This window comes from Pagrus major, chromosome 20 (genome assembly GCF_040436345.1).
Source record: "Pagrus major chromosome 20, Pma_NU_1.0".
Lineage (NCBI taxonomy): Eukaryota > Metazoa > Chordata > Actinopteri > Spariformes > Sparidae > Pagrus > Pagrus major.
The window spans coordinates 21,593,783-21,610,964 of NC_133234.1; the positions used below are offsets into that span (position 1 = coordinate 21,593,783).

At 41.5% G+C, this 17,182-nt stretch overlaps 1 protein-coding gene across 1 annotated transcript in view; it reads left to right on the plus strand.

Moving 5' to 3' along the window:
- The first annotated feature begins 1,105 nt into the window (after positions 1 to 1,105).
- LOC141015602 (corticotropin-releasing factor receptor 1-like) overlaps positions 1,106 to 17,182 on the plus strand; it is a 65,351-nt gene continuing 49,274 nt past the window's right edge. The window contains exons 1-4 of the mRNA XM_073489733.1: positions 1,106 to 1,454; positions 9,545 to 9,632; positions 11,998 to 12,057; positions 12,429 to 12,554. Of these exons, the coding sequence (XP_073345834.1) occupies positions 1,425 to 1,454; positions 9,545 to 9,632; positions 11,998 to 12,057; positions 12,429 to 12,554 (304 nt within the window). The 5' untranslated portion in view covers positions 1,106 to 1,424. The remainder of the gene's footprint in view (positions 1,455 to 9,544; positions 9,633 to 11,997; positions 12,058 to 12,428; positions 12,555 to 17,182) is intronic.

Genomic DNA, 17,182 nt, shown 5'->3' on the forward strand with positions numbered 1-17,182 from the left:
GGTGAACTGATCAGACTCCTCCGGCTCAGGAGGCAGGAAGGTCGGTGGTCTGATTCCAGGTCCCCTGCGGTCTACGTGTCGCAGCATCCTTGGGCAGGATACTGAACCCTCCTGGCGGCTCTTACATCACTGTATGCGTGCGTATGAATTGTTATTCACTGTTATTCGCTCCTGATGAGCAGGTGGCGCCCTGCATGGTGCCCTCTGCCACCAGTGTGTGAATGTGTGTGTGTCCTGGCTCGTGTTGCAAAGCGCTCTGAGTGGTTGCTCAGGCTAGAAAGACCTTATATAAGTACATTTAGATTTTGGGGGTCAAAGGTCACTACAACCTTATTGTACCATACTGTAGCTTCGTAGGAGCTTTACCTTCTTTAAGGCGGTAGTTGTAGTTAATGTAAATACTGCTTTTGTACATGTTAGTCTGAATTTTTCAATTATTTATTATTTTTTTGGATTGAATGTTCAGAAACGATTCCCTGTGCATGGGAGCGAACTGACCCGGAGTCAGATTCCTTGTTTGGCCAACAAAGTAATTGGCTAATGGTGATTGACTGACTGATTGATCGTTTCAGCACCAAATCTGAACACATGGACCTTTTTAAGTCGAAGTCTATTTTTAAAGAGCATGTTTTATGGCACTGACTGGATGATCCCGGGGGGAAGCTTCACTTTATATTGACACAGCGGGACCATCTGTCCATCTTCGCCCTCAGCCAGATCTGTTGGCTGCGGACTTGGCACCAATTCAAGCGAAAACGGGGACGCACACATGTTTTAAAAGGTTTCCCTTCATCAGAGCCACCCCCCCTCCCTCCTCCAGCCCCAGTCCTTTAACTTTCTCACAGGGGGGAGTGACGTCTAGATTGCAAGCGGGATTAGAGATTAGGATCTGGACCGGACAGGGAGACGTTGCATAATTAACTCCACGAAGAGGAATCGGGGTTGTTCCTCAGGCGCGCCGGCGTTGTGGCACAACGTGGGCGGCGCGTCGAGGAGCCGATCTGTGGCCGCGCAGGAGGAGCCACAAGCTGGATGCGAAGCAGCGGGACATGACGGAGGAAAGCACGCGTGCGGAGGGAGTTCTGGTCCGGGGCCAGCTGTGAAGGGGGACCGTGGTGTCCGGGGCGGATGGTGCGCGTCTTCTTCTCTCCGAGGTGGATTCAGTTTCTCAGTCCGGTAACAGACACTGACGGAGGGACTTGATTTCAGCAGGTCACCACCTGCGGACCAGCTGACAGATCAGAGCCGCTGGACTCCTTCATTAAACCATCTGAGTGGATCGTGTGCTGTCTTTGGAGGGGCTGATTTGTGCTTTCCCAACATTTTTTTTATTCTCTTTGCGCAAAACTCGGATAAAAAAACACAGTCAATCAAGTGATTAGAAGACGTTTAATGAGAATTATGTGAAGAGTAAAGATCTGGAAATGCGTCGCAAATGCTTCTATGTGCTCCAGGTAAGTTTCATCCCATCTCCTCTTCTGCTTAAATTAGTATATCTGAATAACAGCGAGGCTCATTCTCGAGGATTTGACTGGTAATCTTGATGCGAGGAGGGATTTAACACCATCATCTCATCCAGATGTCAGGTTTTTTTTTTTGGAGTCTCCATCTCACAGCTATTTTGAAATCTAATATCCATTAAAAGCAAAAGGAGGGGAGGGAAATAAGCATGTTTCTGTGCGCTGAGAGGTTTGAGTCAGGGCTGTAATCCTTGGAGGGTTTTTTATTTTTTATTTTTGTGCAAAAACATTAAAAACAATCTGCCTTGAATTAGTTGAATAAGCGCCGGAGCTGCAGATGTGATGTCGTCTCATGCACAGTGAAACACGAAGAAGGACTCTGGGTTAAGATGGCATGAGAAAACGATCCCAAGCGACACCATCCCTCCCCTCTCCTCCCTCTTTCTCCCTCTGTCTCCCCCTCTGTCTCTCTTTCTGGGACTGCTGATGCTGAAAAACCCGGATTTGGGACACTGGAGATTAAAAAGTGTTAATGCAGCAAGTGCCCTCCTCTCACTGCTGCTTCTTGAATTAAAGAAAAGTGAACAAAAATGTCAAAAAAAATGAGTCGTCTGGTGTGAGGACGTGAAGGGGACGTGTGTGGTGTTTGTGGGGCTGATGTTGCTCCAGATGCCTGAAGGTGAATTACTTCATCACCTCCTCCTCCTCCTCATTGTGTGTGTGAGCGGAGCTGCAGCTCTAAGAATAACTGAGAATCCTCTGAACCCTTCTCTGAAAATCCCCCTGCTTTCTATTCGCGTCCTGCATTGTTGTGATTTAAGAGCAGGCAGTGGCCCCCACGCACTCACATATCACATGTCTGCTGAGGTCACAAAGTAACTGAGTACATGTACTCGAGGGCCGTGTACCTGTATGCACAGTGTCCAGGTGCTCGTAGAGTAGGAAAGTACAAAAAGTACTCAAGTATCTGCAGAGAGGTTGAACGATGCGGCTTTGTCAGGGCCGAAACTGATTCAGATGATCAATAGTCGAAGAGACGGACGCAGTAAAGATCTTTGTGTCACACTTTCAAACAACCAGCGATGAAATAAACAAGTACAATTTACTCAAGTGTGTATTTGATCGGCAATCTGACAGAAAAAATGTTGAATATCGTCCCCGATCATCAGTCAGCCCCTTATTAAGATATATCTGTCAGATGTATCGGTGTGGATATAAGTTGTCTGATATTAAATCTCCTGTTTAGAGATTATAATGCAGAAGAAGATTGTCGTGGCCATTATGAATCTGAGTGGAGCTTACTGTTTCACTGCACTGATATCCTGCCTCCATCACATATCTTAGTGTTCGTTTGTTTTTTTAACTCAAGTTTTATTGCAGTTTCAGCACTTAAACAATCATATTCACAATTGTGCCTGCTGCTGTTTTTCTCCTTCTTCTTCTTCTTCTTCTTCTTCTTCTTCTTCTTCTTTTTCTTCTTTTTCTTCTTTGCAAAACAAAATAACACAAACAAGAATTTCAGCGGGAAGTGTTCACTGAAGTGGTGAGACTGCAACAGAAGTAAACATTAGGGAAAATATAATAAATAATACAAGTCAATCAAGCAAGTAAACAGCAAAGTGAGCATGTGTATATACACAAAGAGACTAAGATATATGTTTGATTTAAAGGTGTAAGTGTTCAAATCAAATTCTCAATTTTATTAATACAAACTCATAAATATTTATTTTTCCACAACTAAGTAAACGAGTTGTTCTCAGAGGAAAATAAGTTCCCCAGAACACTGTTTGAAGTTAGAAAGTTGGCAGGGTCCGCCACATGTAAACAAAGTTAAACAGTAAGAAACTGTGTTGTCCTTTAAGGTCAGTTTGTTTATTCATCATGAAACAAAGAGTTTGTTTATTTAGTTTGTTTGGACATTAAATAAATCGGTCAGTGAAGATCTTTCTCTTAATGTCCTCCTCAAAACTACAGACTGCTCCTTTAATGGTGGTGGAGGTGAATATGGAGCCTGACAGATGTGTGAGTATCAGTGATGATGTTGTCCGATACGTGCCGATATGCAACCTTTCATTTGGAGATTATAAAAGAGAAAAAGATGTGAGATGGGACTCATTTATAATTGGGTCATTCCGACTCACCTCGGGCTATTGTGAAGCTCACTAATCACCTATTTGTGTCTGGCTTGAGTTGAAATTTGTCCTGAACATCCGAGAGACCCAAATGAAACTTGGCAACATTCATTCAGTTACATAGTCGTTGCTGAGTGGTTACAGTAATCACATTTATAACAGGAAGCCATTTTTTTTACCAGCATGAAGAAAAAACTTCACTTTCTCGCAACCAAATTTCCGTTATGTGTAGTATTAATATGTATTTAATAGAGCCCGACTGATAGTCGATTTCTGGGAACCGATGGTGATAGTAGGGAGTCGAAAAACATGCTTAAAACAAATTACCGATAAACGCACATTATTGCAGCGATCCTTCAAATGTGGTCATCAAACACACAGATAACAAACTGATGTGTAACAAAGGCAGGACGTTTTACAGTTTAACAATGCACTTTTTAAATAAAATTATTAATAATACAAATAATAAATTCCATTCATAGACGCCTTTCAGAGCACTAGAAGACTCCTTACAATACAACAAACGGCAACGTATCAAAGGCAACGAGGCAACAATATAAAACACATCTTCTACGATAACTAAGGTGTAAAAAACTGAGTGTGGGTTTGAAAAGATGTGTTATGAGACAGCATTTGAAGGTCGGAGAGAGTCAATATTCTGACGGTCTCTGTGAAGGCTGGAGACCCTGTGTAGTGGAGCGAGCAGAAGGTGTCGTGAGTTGGATGGCAGAGCAGTGCGGGATGGTGTGTAGATATAAAGCATTTCTGAAGTTACTGAAGGTTGAAGGGCTCCAAAGGTGAGAAGCGAGAATCTTAAAAATCAATGCGATATTTAACAGGAGTCAGTGAAGCTGGTGATGAACCGGAGCGATGTGATCTACGAGAGGGAGTTCTGGGCCAGTCCAAGTTCATGAAGACACTCCAGACCAGAGAGAAAAGAGTCGCATCAGTCAATACGTGATGTGATCAGGGAGTGAATGAGAACGGAGGGGCTGTTCGGTGTGAGACGATTAACATTTCTGTAGATGAAAGTGTGCGGGCGGAGTAACGTTGTTGATGTGTGCCTCCGGAGATAACATGCTGTCAATGATGACACAGACTTTTTCACCTGAGGGGAAGGACGTACTCGGTGGTCATCAATATTCAAAGAAAAACGATCGGCTTTATTACTGTTCTGTTTGAAAAAGTTACAGGAGAACAAGGATTTAATTTCCAAAAAAGGGAGATGGAAGAGAGTGGAAGATAAATTAATCAGGGAGTTTGGTCTAGACCTGCTCAATTTGGAAAGTGTCATGAGATGACTTTTGTTGCGATTCTGCGGGATACAAATGAAGATTGTTTGACTGATAAAGCTGGGGGTCGTCCATTGATCAAAATGACATCAGTGTGCAGGCCTGGGCGATTGCATAAATAAGTAAAAATTCTGTCATACCAGCGAGCTGACCTGTCCTTTTTTAATCATAATTTCCTCTGCGTCTGCTTGTGTTTTTCTCGCGGTTGGTTTGTTGGTGTGGTGGATTGTGAGTCGTAGTTGCTCCGGTGGTCGCGCCGAGCACGTTCGCTACTGAAGTGTCTCTGTAGAGCAAACAGGCTTGGTGGCGGAGCAGAGCTGGCCTGGCTGCTCTGCCTAACGAGCCCAGAGACACTCCGGTGGCTCTGGAGGGTGAGAGACACCAAGAGGAGCAGCAGAGGACCGGGACAGAGGCTGAAGAGGTCGGTGTGTTTGCTAGTGGGGCTACGGCTCGGAGGCCGCCGTGTCAGACTGCAGGAAGTTTAACAGGCTGGAGCTGGTCTGCACTGCTATCAATGACGTGTCTATCGCTGATACATATTGCTATCGTTTTATCTCCCAGGCCTATCAGTGCACTAAAACAGTAAATTCACTGGGAATGTAATTACATAAATCATCCCGAGCATCTTATTGTAAAATATGTTCTGTAAAAAACAAAGTTTTCATACAGACATATCTGTAATTGGTCGGTATCACTCCATATCAGTCAAGCTGTAGCTGCTAGTTGTGTTCTAGTGCTGCGACTCGACTGACTCTCCCAGTGAACGATGAGAGCCGACTGTCGTTTTGTGTTTGTGTCAGTGACATTTTGCAGGTGAACTTCACCTCTACAGCTGTTGGTCCTTTAATATTCAGTTCATGCTGAGGTTAGCTGGCCTCTGTCTGAATCCTCTCTTGACCTTCCTGCAACACATGAACCCTGACATTGTATTACAGAACATACTGATGACAGCATACTGGATATTTAAGCGAAGGATGATCAGCTGCCTGCAAACATACATAAACTGACCTAAAATATGTTGATTAAAGAAGAAAAAATACCCCAAATAGGAGTGAAAGTCTCGGTGCAGAGATGACAGAGACTTTACAATGTGGCGGCATCAAAGACGTTCTGCTGACGTCACCTGATCGTGTTTGAATCACACAGCAATATTAATAACTACATCACATCCTGAGAGCCATTAAAACCCGAAAAGGTTAGAACAGGGACCGCTGTGCATGTAAAGATATTTACAGATGATGATGATCTGACCAGAAGATGGATGGAGTTAAACTGGCAATACAGAAGTTTTTTTGTTATTGTGTCATTATGCAGTAAATGTTGATTGCACAGAGCAATGGCTGCAGAATAATGACACCATCAGAGTTTAGATTGGTTCCCCGGCAGACCTCGCTTTCATTGTGCTCTTCTGTTTCGGGCACGAAGTCTTACAGGAAAATGAAGGCTGACCGGTGGCAGCCCGGCACAATTTCTGTCTGCTTTTCACATTTCCATTAGCGACTAAACGATTGAATAAACTCAATTTTTGTCCGGGGAAAGCGATCCAACCGTCTGTTTCCATGATTAAAATCATTAAAATAATGGCTGCAGCTACCGAGTATTTTCAGTATCGATTAACATACATACATTTTGACGAGTAGTCCACTGCTCTAACAAAAACAAATGTTCAGATGTCGCCATTTTATGCTATGTCCTTGGTGCCTACATTACCCACAATGCAACTCAGCCACTGAATGACATCACTGGAGGCAGTTTATCAGGTTGCATGCAGCTTCCTCTGGAGCCACAAAAGACTTTATACTACTTCTTCACTTATGCAGTAGTTCTACACAAGACCTGTAAACACACTTTAATGTGGAAAATGTGCGTAGTTTCCCTTTAATAGTTGACAACTGATAAATCATTGCAGCTCTGGTGTTGAATATTCTCACTGCACTGCAAAATTAGGTTTTCAGGACAAAAATGTAGCTCAACAAAAATGCACCAACGCATCAGTGATAATAATCCTATTAAACATATATAACACTAGAAAAGAGCATATTTAGCATTTTTGTTCCATTTTCTTGGTAATACTTTTATGAAATACCATTTTGATCAGTTGGGCTTTATTAGTCACCAGACGTGGCAAAAGTACACACATCTTTACTCAGGGGGATTCGTCCCAGCTGTTCCTGAACGCACCACTAAGACAGCTGATTGTTGAGTCTCATTTCCACGACGTCAAATAGCCACATTTTGGGTTGGTAAAACCCAAAATGTGAGAAAATAATAAAAATCCAGGCAGAGGGCTGCAGATACGAGACATTAACACGTCTTTTCTCCCCATTCCAGTCTCCATCTCTGTCTGTTTATGTCTTCTTACGTATTTTACGTTGTTTCGTCTCGCTACATCTGCTGTGCGTGATGTGCACTGATAGGTTGAAATCAGTCTTGTGATGTCGGGGAATAAAAATAATCCATAATCCTCCTCAAAAACTAAAGTAACGAGCCTTTTTTGAAGATGTAAAGATGTAAGAAAGTACAGATATTTGTGTTCAGATGAAGGGAGGAAAAGTCAAACAAGTTTTTGTGCCTCCCACCTCTGTTAGTCACAGAGTTTTTTTTTTTATTAAAAAGTATTGTTTAATCTGGAAAATATTCCTGATTAACCTATTTTGTCTAAGAAATGTCAGAAATGCGCATGAATCCAAACTAATTGTCTGAATTTGATTTGATTTCACTTTATTCATAGTTCCACATGAATAACAAAACTCAACATTTAACCAAACATTACATCAGACATTATTTATAAGTGTACTACTCTCCGACTTCAACGCGAGTAAAGGAACGGGAGGCGAACAGGCTGTTTTAATCCAATTGTCTACGTCGTGGCCGTCGGCCGTCGAGCTTTAATTACTTGGAAGAAGCTGGACGGCCGGCGCTGTATTCTGATACCTGCCCAGGACTCAGTGAGCGTGAAACAGACACAGTGAGCCATCAGGAGCTCGCCTTTGAAATCTGGGGCACTCCAGCATTTTATATGACATGGTTACACACACACACACACACACACACACACACACACACACACACACACAGTGTTGGTATTTCACGCTGCTGTAACCGTCAGGTATGAATGTGCTTTTAAAACACGGAGAGCGACACATTTAATTAAAGGTAGAAGTCACTTATTTTTCCCTCCATTTTCTGTCTGAAGATGTGAAATGTTAACTGTTTCAGATGAATTATAGATGGGAATGTTTTATTTAAGGGGGAAATGAAACATCTGCTTTATAGGTAATAGTAGCCACCCTCTCATGCCCGCAGGGAACCGACTCAAGGACAGCTGCACCGACTGACGTGTAACCTAGTTCGGGGTCAATTAGCGAGGCTGCTTCAGTCCGAACATAAACTAAAAGGATAAGCTTTTACAGTCGTTTCTTGGCCCTGACAGATGCTGGCACGCAGGCAGATGTTTCCAGATGTGTCACCACTGCAACATATCGCACAAATAATGTCCCCAGCCTTCCTGGTTTGCTTCCAGCAGTCACTCGTCCATCATAAGCACAGCTGAGATCAGAGTGTGTGGATGAAATATGAAATATTAATGCGAACACTGAATTCCACTAAACTGTCATTTCACAAAAATGGATTTCAAAAATTTAAATTCCTCAAAACATTTCTGGAGCTTCAGAGCAAAAACAGTGTTGCAGCGTTCTCCTAAACGTGTGAAGTAGCTGGGAAATGTAAAAAAAATAAAAAATATCCTCTGATTTCATGCTTACAAATGTTGAAGCACAGTCTTGAACTGTGGTCACTGGCTTCGCTGCAATCTCACCTGCAGCTCCTCCACCATCCCGATGTAAGAGTCAGGTCTTAAACATGTAATATAAGCGTGATATAACGTGTTTTGTAGCAGTGTCAGCGTAAGTAAATATGATAAGTAGAAATTTAAACATATCAAGAATTTGCGGGAACGTTAAAGGGCCAGTTCACCCAAAAATGTAATAGATATGTCGATGGAAAGTCAGGTGAGTCCACTAAACATTACTTCACTTACCTCGACCTTCCATCTGCTTGGTGTTGATTAGATAATGAGTGAACTGCTCCTCTGACTCGAGGGCCTCCTCTGTTTCATTGCTGTGTAAATGGATGCGATCTTACACTGTTATCGTGGCAGAAACAGTAAAAAAAAATATGCCGGCACTTCTGTCGCATGAGACCCGGCAGATGTGAGCCCTTCCTGAGCTTCTTACTGTAGTTTTTAATTATGTGCATTATTTAATGTTTTCCCCCCTCTGCACACATGATAAGTAGGCTAACTGCAGCCACGCACACGATGCACAAACAGAAATATTTTCAATATAACATGACCAACCTCCGAGAAGCCAGCGAGGAATTTCTTTGCCTTTAAACATTATCGAGTCCTTGTATCTGTAAACATGAAAGAGTGTTGACGGGGAGAGATGATTACAGACTACAAAGTGCTGCAAATTGGGAGCGCCGTGCTGCACGCGGCGAGAGGAGCTGTTAATAAATGCATCATGTTGCTCAAGGGCACCCGGAGTCTCTTAGTTCGATTCAGCAGAGCAGCGCACGGGGGAATTAAAGGAGCAGGTTGTATCTGTCGCTGTGTTAATGTTTGATTCATTGATTAAACCCGTCTCCTCTCTGTTCTCAGGTGTGTGCCGTCGTCAGCCTCCTGCCTTCAGGCTCGCTGGCAGACCTGACATGTGAAGCTCTGCTCATGCTGTCAGGGAACGTCTCACGTAAGTCGAGGGCAAACATCAGCTGTTACAGGCTTTTAAAACAGCACTTATAGCCAACCTGAGAGTTTCACTGCAGCTTGTGAGGCTGCATTGATTTTCAGTCTTTCCCATTTCGTGACCGCAACCACTAAATGCCAAACCCTCATCCTCAATTCTAACTTTCTCTGTGTGGATATTGGCTAAATGTCTTTTCCTATTATTCTGTTTCCGTGTCGACCTCGCAAGTACAGCGATAGCTGCTCATTAAATCCACGCCCAGAGAACACAATCACACTCGCATTTGCAGGAATGATCTTTGTTGGCTATTGGGTTGCCTCAGGTACCTGGAACAAAAGATGTTCCAGGTAGATCTGAACAGACTAATAACAAACGCTGGCTTTGCTATTAAGCTGCCACGCGACTCTGTGATGAGTTGACGGGGTGTGAACTTTCTGAACGACGGGTCTCTGGAGGATCGGGTGTCATAAAGCATCAAGTAGGGCAGCAGAGAGCAATTACTTTCATTACTTTGTGACTAATCAGTTCATCATTTAGTCTTTCCTTTATGAAAGTTTCCCACATGAAACTAAAATTTTAACACGAACGAATAAAACATCCCACATGTAAAATTCACATTTTCAAATGTGGATTAGAGACAGATACATTAATATGTGATTGTTTTTCTCACATGTGGGTAATTTTCACGCATTTTCACATGTGAATTACAAACAGTTTGTTCGTATGTGATTGTGTTTTGTTCACATGTGGAAATGTAAAAAAAATGACTGATTATTCAATTTAAAAAATAAAAAATCTGATTGCTGATAAAAATAATGCATTTAAACATATGTGCTACTTGTGGCTTTGATGCAGCATGTGCAAAGTAACTAGTAACTGAAGTTAACAAAGAAAAGTAGTGGAGTAAAAAGTACAATAGTTAGGTGGAAGTACAAGTAATTCAAACTGTACTAATGTACAATCTCTATTTGTAATGATGGTAACTCTTCATAACCAGTAGCGATGTTGACGATACATGCTGTCCAAGTTACATGTCATCTTGGACGATGGCTCCCATCCACTCCATGACGTGGTGTTCAGCCACAGGAGCACATTCAGTACTAGACTGATCCCACCACGATGCACCACAGAGCGTCACAGGAAATCATTCCTGCCTGTGGCCATCAAACTGTTCAACTCCTCGCTCAGTGTCAGACACTCTGAGTCAATAGGAGGAGTCTGGATGCTTTGTTTCTCAAATAATGTGCAATAATTAAGTCAAAAAATGTGCAATAACCCATATTTCAACTGTAGCATTATTTATTACACTGTATATATTGATTTATTTCTAGTAAAATGTACATTTCTTATATTTTTATTCTATTTTTATTATTCTTGCTTATAAATAGTTTTTATTTTTTCTGCATATTTCTAAGACTTTGAATGGGAGCAGCTGTAACGCAAGCAATTTCCCCTCGGGGATCAATAAAGTATTTCTGATTCTGATCCTGATATCTCCGCTCAGCAGAATAAATAAAACATTATTGTATTTCAGAATCCACCTGGCTCATGTTAAACAGTCCAAATCCTGTAACCTGCCCCTCGACGAGCTTTCTGAAAGTTTGTCCAATCAAAAGAAAGTTTGGTTTCAGGCGGGTCAGGATTTGAATCTTTAAATATAAAGCTGGAAATGAGCATAACAGGTCCCCTTTAAAGTAACGGAGCATAAAATGACTTGATGTAATGACATTACTGTTATTAAACAGATGTTTGAGTGTAAAATTGGTGGATTGTGCCTTTAAAAGTTCCCGGTTAAAAGAAGAACCGCTTGATTACGGTTAGAGAAAGATCATTTATAGTGTTAAAAGAAGCGAACAATGACAGTTGGTGATAAAGGACGGATAAGAGTGTTATAATTCACTTGGCTACGCGAGGATTTTGTTAAGAAAACATAAATATCTCACAGCTGATGCTGTTGTTTCCCTGAGGACAGTTTTAAAACCACTTTGGGCTCATTTAACATTTTACATAAATTCATTAATTCCTCATAAAACAGGTTGGTTATGAAACATCTGAACACATTAAACGTGAAGTGTCAACTTTGTCTCGCAGAACATCCTTATTTCCGGCTCTTTTTCTCTAAATCGTCTTGAGTTATTACAGAATTAATAGCCTGACCCCTCGGGGCACGTCTACATTCATATTTGCTGCTACCGTGCTGTTATTGCTCCGGGAAAAGGTCTGTCACCAGTGTTTACCGTTGCCCTTTAATGCTCAACCCTTTGTAGCTGTTAAGCTGAATCTAATGAGATTTTCATAGCCTCCATCTGAACCGAGCAAACAGAGATTGAGGTTATTGATGAGTCTCTCTCTCCCCTCTCCGTTGCAGTGCAGTCCCTGGCCTCCTCCTGGAACCAAACCCTGAGCAATGCCACAGGTCAGTGGAGCGGTGAGTCGGACACGTTGCTCCTCTCGCATGTGTGAAAACTGATTCCCGGAGCTGTTACTACAAAGCAGGGTTGTTGTGGAAGACCCCACCGGGGAGATAAGTTTGATCTGAGCTCAGATTATAAAGACTAACATCAAAGACGAGAACAATGCTGGAAATAGACTTTGGCGACGCGCCACAGGAGACGACGCTCCGCTCAGCCGGCGCAGGAGTGTTCATTAAAGCTCGTGTACACAAACAGCTAATTCAGCTCCGCGGTTTTATTGCCAACATCTTTGGAGCATTGTCAGAATTTCACCGTGGCTATATGTAGACTTCAGGCGTGTCAGGAATGTATGTCTGTGTCTGACATTTCTGTCCTCACGCTTCAGGCTCGGGACTCTACTGTGACACCTCCATCGATGGCATTGGCACCTGCTGGCCCAGGAGCAGCGCCGGCCAGATGGTGTCGCGACCCTGTCCAGAGATGTTCTACGGTGTCAGATACAACACCACCAGTAAGTCCTCGCTGTCAGCTGAGATTCAAACACAAACAATAGATTCAAAACAAGATTTAATTTGATTCCCCCCCCCCCCCCCCAACTCGTCTTCCCCTCGGGCAAATCCTGTTTACGTAATTGTGTATACAGAAAATTAGCATGAGCATACAAATTAGCGAGAGATGAACAAAAAAAAACCCAAACGTGTACACAAAGTAGGACTGCGGATAATACACCGTGAAGTGCCAGAAGAAAGGATGTGGTAAGGGGAAGACAAGTGGAGCTTCCCGCTGTGAAAAATGGTATTTGTGTCAGGATTTAAATGGCACAAGAAAGACGGGATAATGTCGCAGAATGAACCTTAAACTGCCGCCGCCTCAGATTCTTAAGCTTGTTAAAAAGAGGGAGCAGAGGATTAATGACAGCACTTAAATTTTTCTTATCACAACCAGTAAAAAATTACTTCTTCAAAACGTGTTCTGGGTCGTAGAATCAAATCATCTGTCCCATTTTCACGTGCAGCGTCTCTGAGACACATTATCAGGTTTTTGGGCCGAGGTTTTGAGATTTCTCGTTCCGAACTGTTCCTGAACTCCTCCGCAGCAGTTTCTTCTGAGGTCAAACTGAAATTAAGCGACAACTTCAAACAGATCCGCTCAGTAAATTTACATCCCTGCAGCTCTCTGTTCTCAGAGGGGTGAAAATAAAAGATATATTTTTTAGACAGTCTACTTTGACGAATAGAGTCTGACAGTTGATTGGTCAAACATTCATTGTCCCTAGGGGATGGATCCTCATTACACTGGTGATCCTCTGACATTTACTCTAGTGCCACCAGCAGATATTAAACTATCACAACACATTTCAGATTGAAGCGATTAAATTTGGTACAGACATTCATGATCCGCAGAGGATGAATCCTAATGACTTTGGTGATCCTCTGACTTTTGCAGTAGCGCAACCAGCAAGTTATTATTTGTATTTTTATTGAAATATCTCAACACATATCAGATTGAAACTCATCAGTTTTTGACGACATTCATGGTCCCCAGGGGATGAATCCTAATGTCTTTGGTGGACATCTGACATTTCCCCTAGTGCCACCAGCAGATCAATATTTGTGTCTTTTTCAAATAGAAATATCTCAGCACATATCAATTGAATGTCATTAAATTTGGCACAGACATTCATGGTCCCCAGGGGATGAATCCTAATGTCTTTGGTGACCCTCTGACCTTTGCAGAAGGTCGACCAGCAGGTTATTATTTGGGTTTTTTATTGAAATATCTCAACACACCATCAATCGTTTGTCATTAAATGTGGTGCAGACATTCATGGTCAGCTGGGGATGAATCCTAATGTCTTTGGTCCTCCTCAGTTGTTTGCTCTCTCACCATCAGCAGGGTTATATTCAAGGAAATCCAAGTTTTTTTTTTAAAAGCTCAATAAACACATCACATTTCATTAACTAAGTCATTAAGTAATCATGTTGTAAACGACCAAATAATCGTGATTATGATTGTTGCCATAATGGAGCCGCCTTATTATCCTGTCACTGCAATCTTTTTCATCACATTTTATTACATACCGTCTCACCACAAGTCACTGTGGTGAGACAGCTGGGATGCATTTGTGATGGATGCGTCTGGCACTACTCGATGTCGGCGTTCTTTGTGCCTGAACACGGACTAAAAGCACAATGTTGACATATTAATGATAAGATCATCCTCATCTCCCAGTGTCTCGAAACAACGAGGAAACAAATGCAAATTAAATCAGATAGCGTCATCATGTCTGTCGTCTCAAATAGCAATGATTGATAACCATCTTAACCTTTTCCTGATCTCATTATTATGAGATAAGAAGTCGTGGTTTTGACTGATAGAAGTCATAATCAGAAGATAAGGCCTCACATTGTTCACTGTCTTTGGTGAAAGCAAAGTGGTTCAGTAGAAAAGAAGCAAAACATTATTTGAAGCTGAAAAAATGCTAAAAGCTTCAATCTTTTTGGGTATTTTTACTCGAAAATGATTGATAATCAAAATAGTTGCCAATTGATATTTTATTGATTCACTAATAATGTTTTAGCCAATCTAATACTATCAAACCATAACTTATGAGGCAGCTTGTGTGACAGGTTATAATAAGTATTTCACGTTATGTCACGTCACGTCGCTTCACATCATATCATGTTAGGTCATGTCACAATATATCACGTTATATTACCTTACATCATGTTTTGTCATGTAACGTCACATTATGACACATCACGTTACATCGTGTTACGTCGATCACGTCACGATTTTTCATGTTTTGTCCTGTTTTGTCATGTTTTGTCACGTTATATCACATGATGTCACGTTAAGCCACATTACGACACATCACATTACATCGTGTTACGTCGATCATGTCGGGTTTTTTCATGTTTTGTCACATTATATCACGTTTTGTAACGTCATATCATGTTATGTCACGTTAAATCACATTACGTGACATTATGACACATCACGTTACATCGTGTTACATCAAATCATGTCACATTTTGTCACCTCAAGTCACATTATGTCACGTTTTGCCATGTATGTCACCCATGTCATGTTATGTCACGTCACATCATGTAACCTATGTTAAGTAAATCACATCGTGTTCATGAGTTAAAATAAGCCAATATTGATTTTTTGCTCCATATGCACAAAACCGACAGCTCTCTCCTGGGTCAGCTCCTGTGTTTGACCCGTTCATCCACCCTGACATCCTCCCCATGCAGACCACACAGACGTCTCCTATGTCTGTATCTGACCGCCTTTAAATAAGAAGTTTGAAATCCAACCAAAAAAAATCTCCTGCCAGCGATTCTCATCAAACATGAATCTGCGGTCTGTGATGTGTATCTATCTGGGGCACTGCGGCACTCTGAAGGTAAAACAAACACCACAGAGGGGAAATACAGTAAACACAATTAAGTAAATTTAGGAGATAAAAGCGAAAGTGTTTCTTGGTAATTTAAAGTCGAAAAAAAACCCCACAGGACCCCACAGGCGAGAGACAGAGAGAGAGAGAGTGAGCTGGGCTATAATTCAGCCGCAGCTCAACAGTAATTTGACACCGCAAGGTTCATTTCACCTTCAGGATTAACGTAATCTCTATTCAAGCGTAGCCTAAAAGCCTAAAAAGGACTGCCCATCAGCTGACATTACAGCGAAGGTCAATACTGTTGCAAAGCGTTCAGGATGCAGGATGATGACATATTTACATTAGGAGAACTTCTCCTGGGATCTGACCTACTGAACGTTAAAATCCTCTGTGGTATTAAATCCTGGAGGGAAGTCGTGGATAACAAATGAAGCAGAACTACTTTAAGGTGTATTTTTAGCGTGAATTTATTATTAAACAACATAAATATTTGATATTTTTCACTGATGAGCTCAACGGAAGAGCGTTTAATGAAGAACCTGAGCCGCCCGCCGTCGTGTCGGGAACTAAATGTTCAGAAAACTCATTTTTACTTCACAAAGTGCTGTTTTGTTTCAAAAGGTAGAAAAACATTGTGACCTCAGACTTTTTCAGAGGCGTCTGTTCTCCTCCTCAAGGTTTTACATTCATCACGTCGAGCTGAAAGTACCAGGTTGTTACGTCAAGTGCTCTTAATGTGAACTCAAGGCTGCGAGAGTTTTCTTTCACAAACAAGTTGTTCAGAAAACAGCGTCAACATTCAAACAAACAAGTACATTTACTCAGGCGCTGCACTCATTCACTCATTCAGAGGGAGATATTTTATTTCACTACTCCAACTAAGTACGGCATTTAAATCGCTCCACCTCGACCAGCTACAACATTAATACTTATACCGTAGTGACAATAATCGGATTATATAGTATATGATATGGTAGCATGATAATTAGTACTTTTACTTTTGGTACTTTTAAGTACTTTTTTGTCGATACTTTTATATGGTTTCTGCTAACGGCACAGCTCAGTCAGTCGGTCGTCCAGTCTGAAATACCTCAACCACTCACAGATGGATTGTTATTAAATTTTGTTCAAACATTCATGTTTTCCTCAGGATTATTTGTTATAACTCTGGTGATCATCTGACTATTTCTCTAGCGTAGTACTCAGATTGAGTAAATGTAGCAAAAAAATAGAAAATAAAAGCTTTTTTTGCTCTGAATTGTTTTTTACAGCGACCTTAATCCTCTTCCATAGTACTGGCAGAATAAATACTTAAAATATCTAAATTTAAAGGACACATTAGACAAAATAGCTTCGTTCAAATTTTTTACATTTATTATTGTAATTATGTTCATAATTCATTACCGTCTGGCAGCATCTGAATGTTGTTAAGGTGAAGCTCATTTGAATAACTTGATATATTCACACTTTAGTTTTCATGTTTGACAGAAAATCCTGATCTGTAAAGTACAAGTACCTCAAATTTGTATTAAACTCAACTAAAAACTGTAAAAGCCTGTAACTATTCCTGTCAGACTTCATACATTCCTGTGAATTTGGCCAATTTCAGTGGAGTCACAAGGTTTTTTGCATCTTCACGATGCCACCAGAGTGAACTTCAGTGTGTTGTTCAAGCTCTTCCCTCGTCTGTTCTCAAAAAATGAAAATTCGGCTGTGTCATTTCTTCCCTCGAG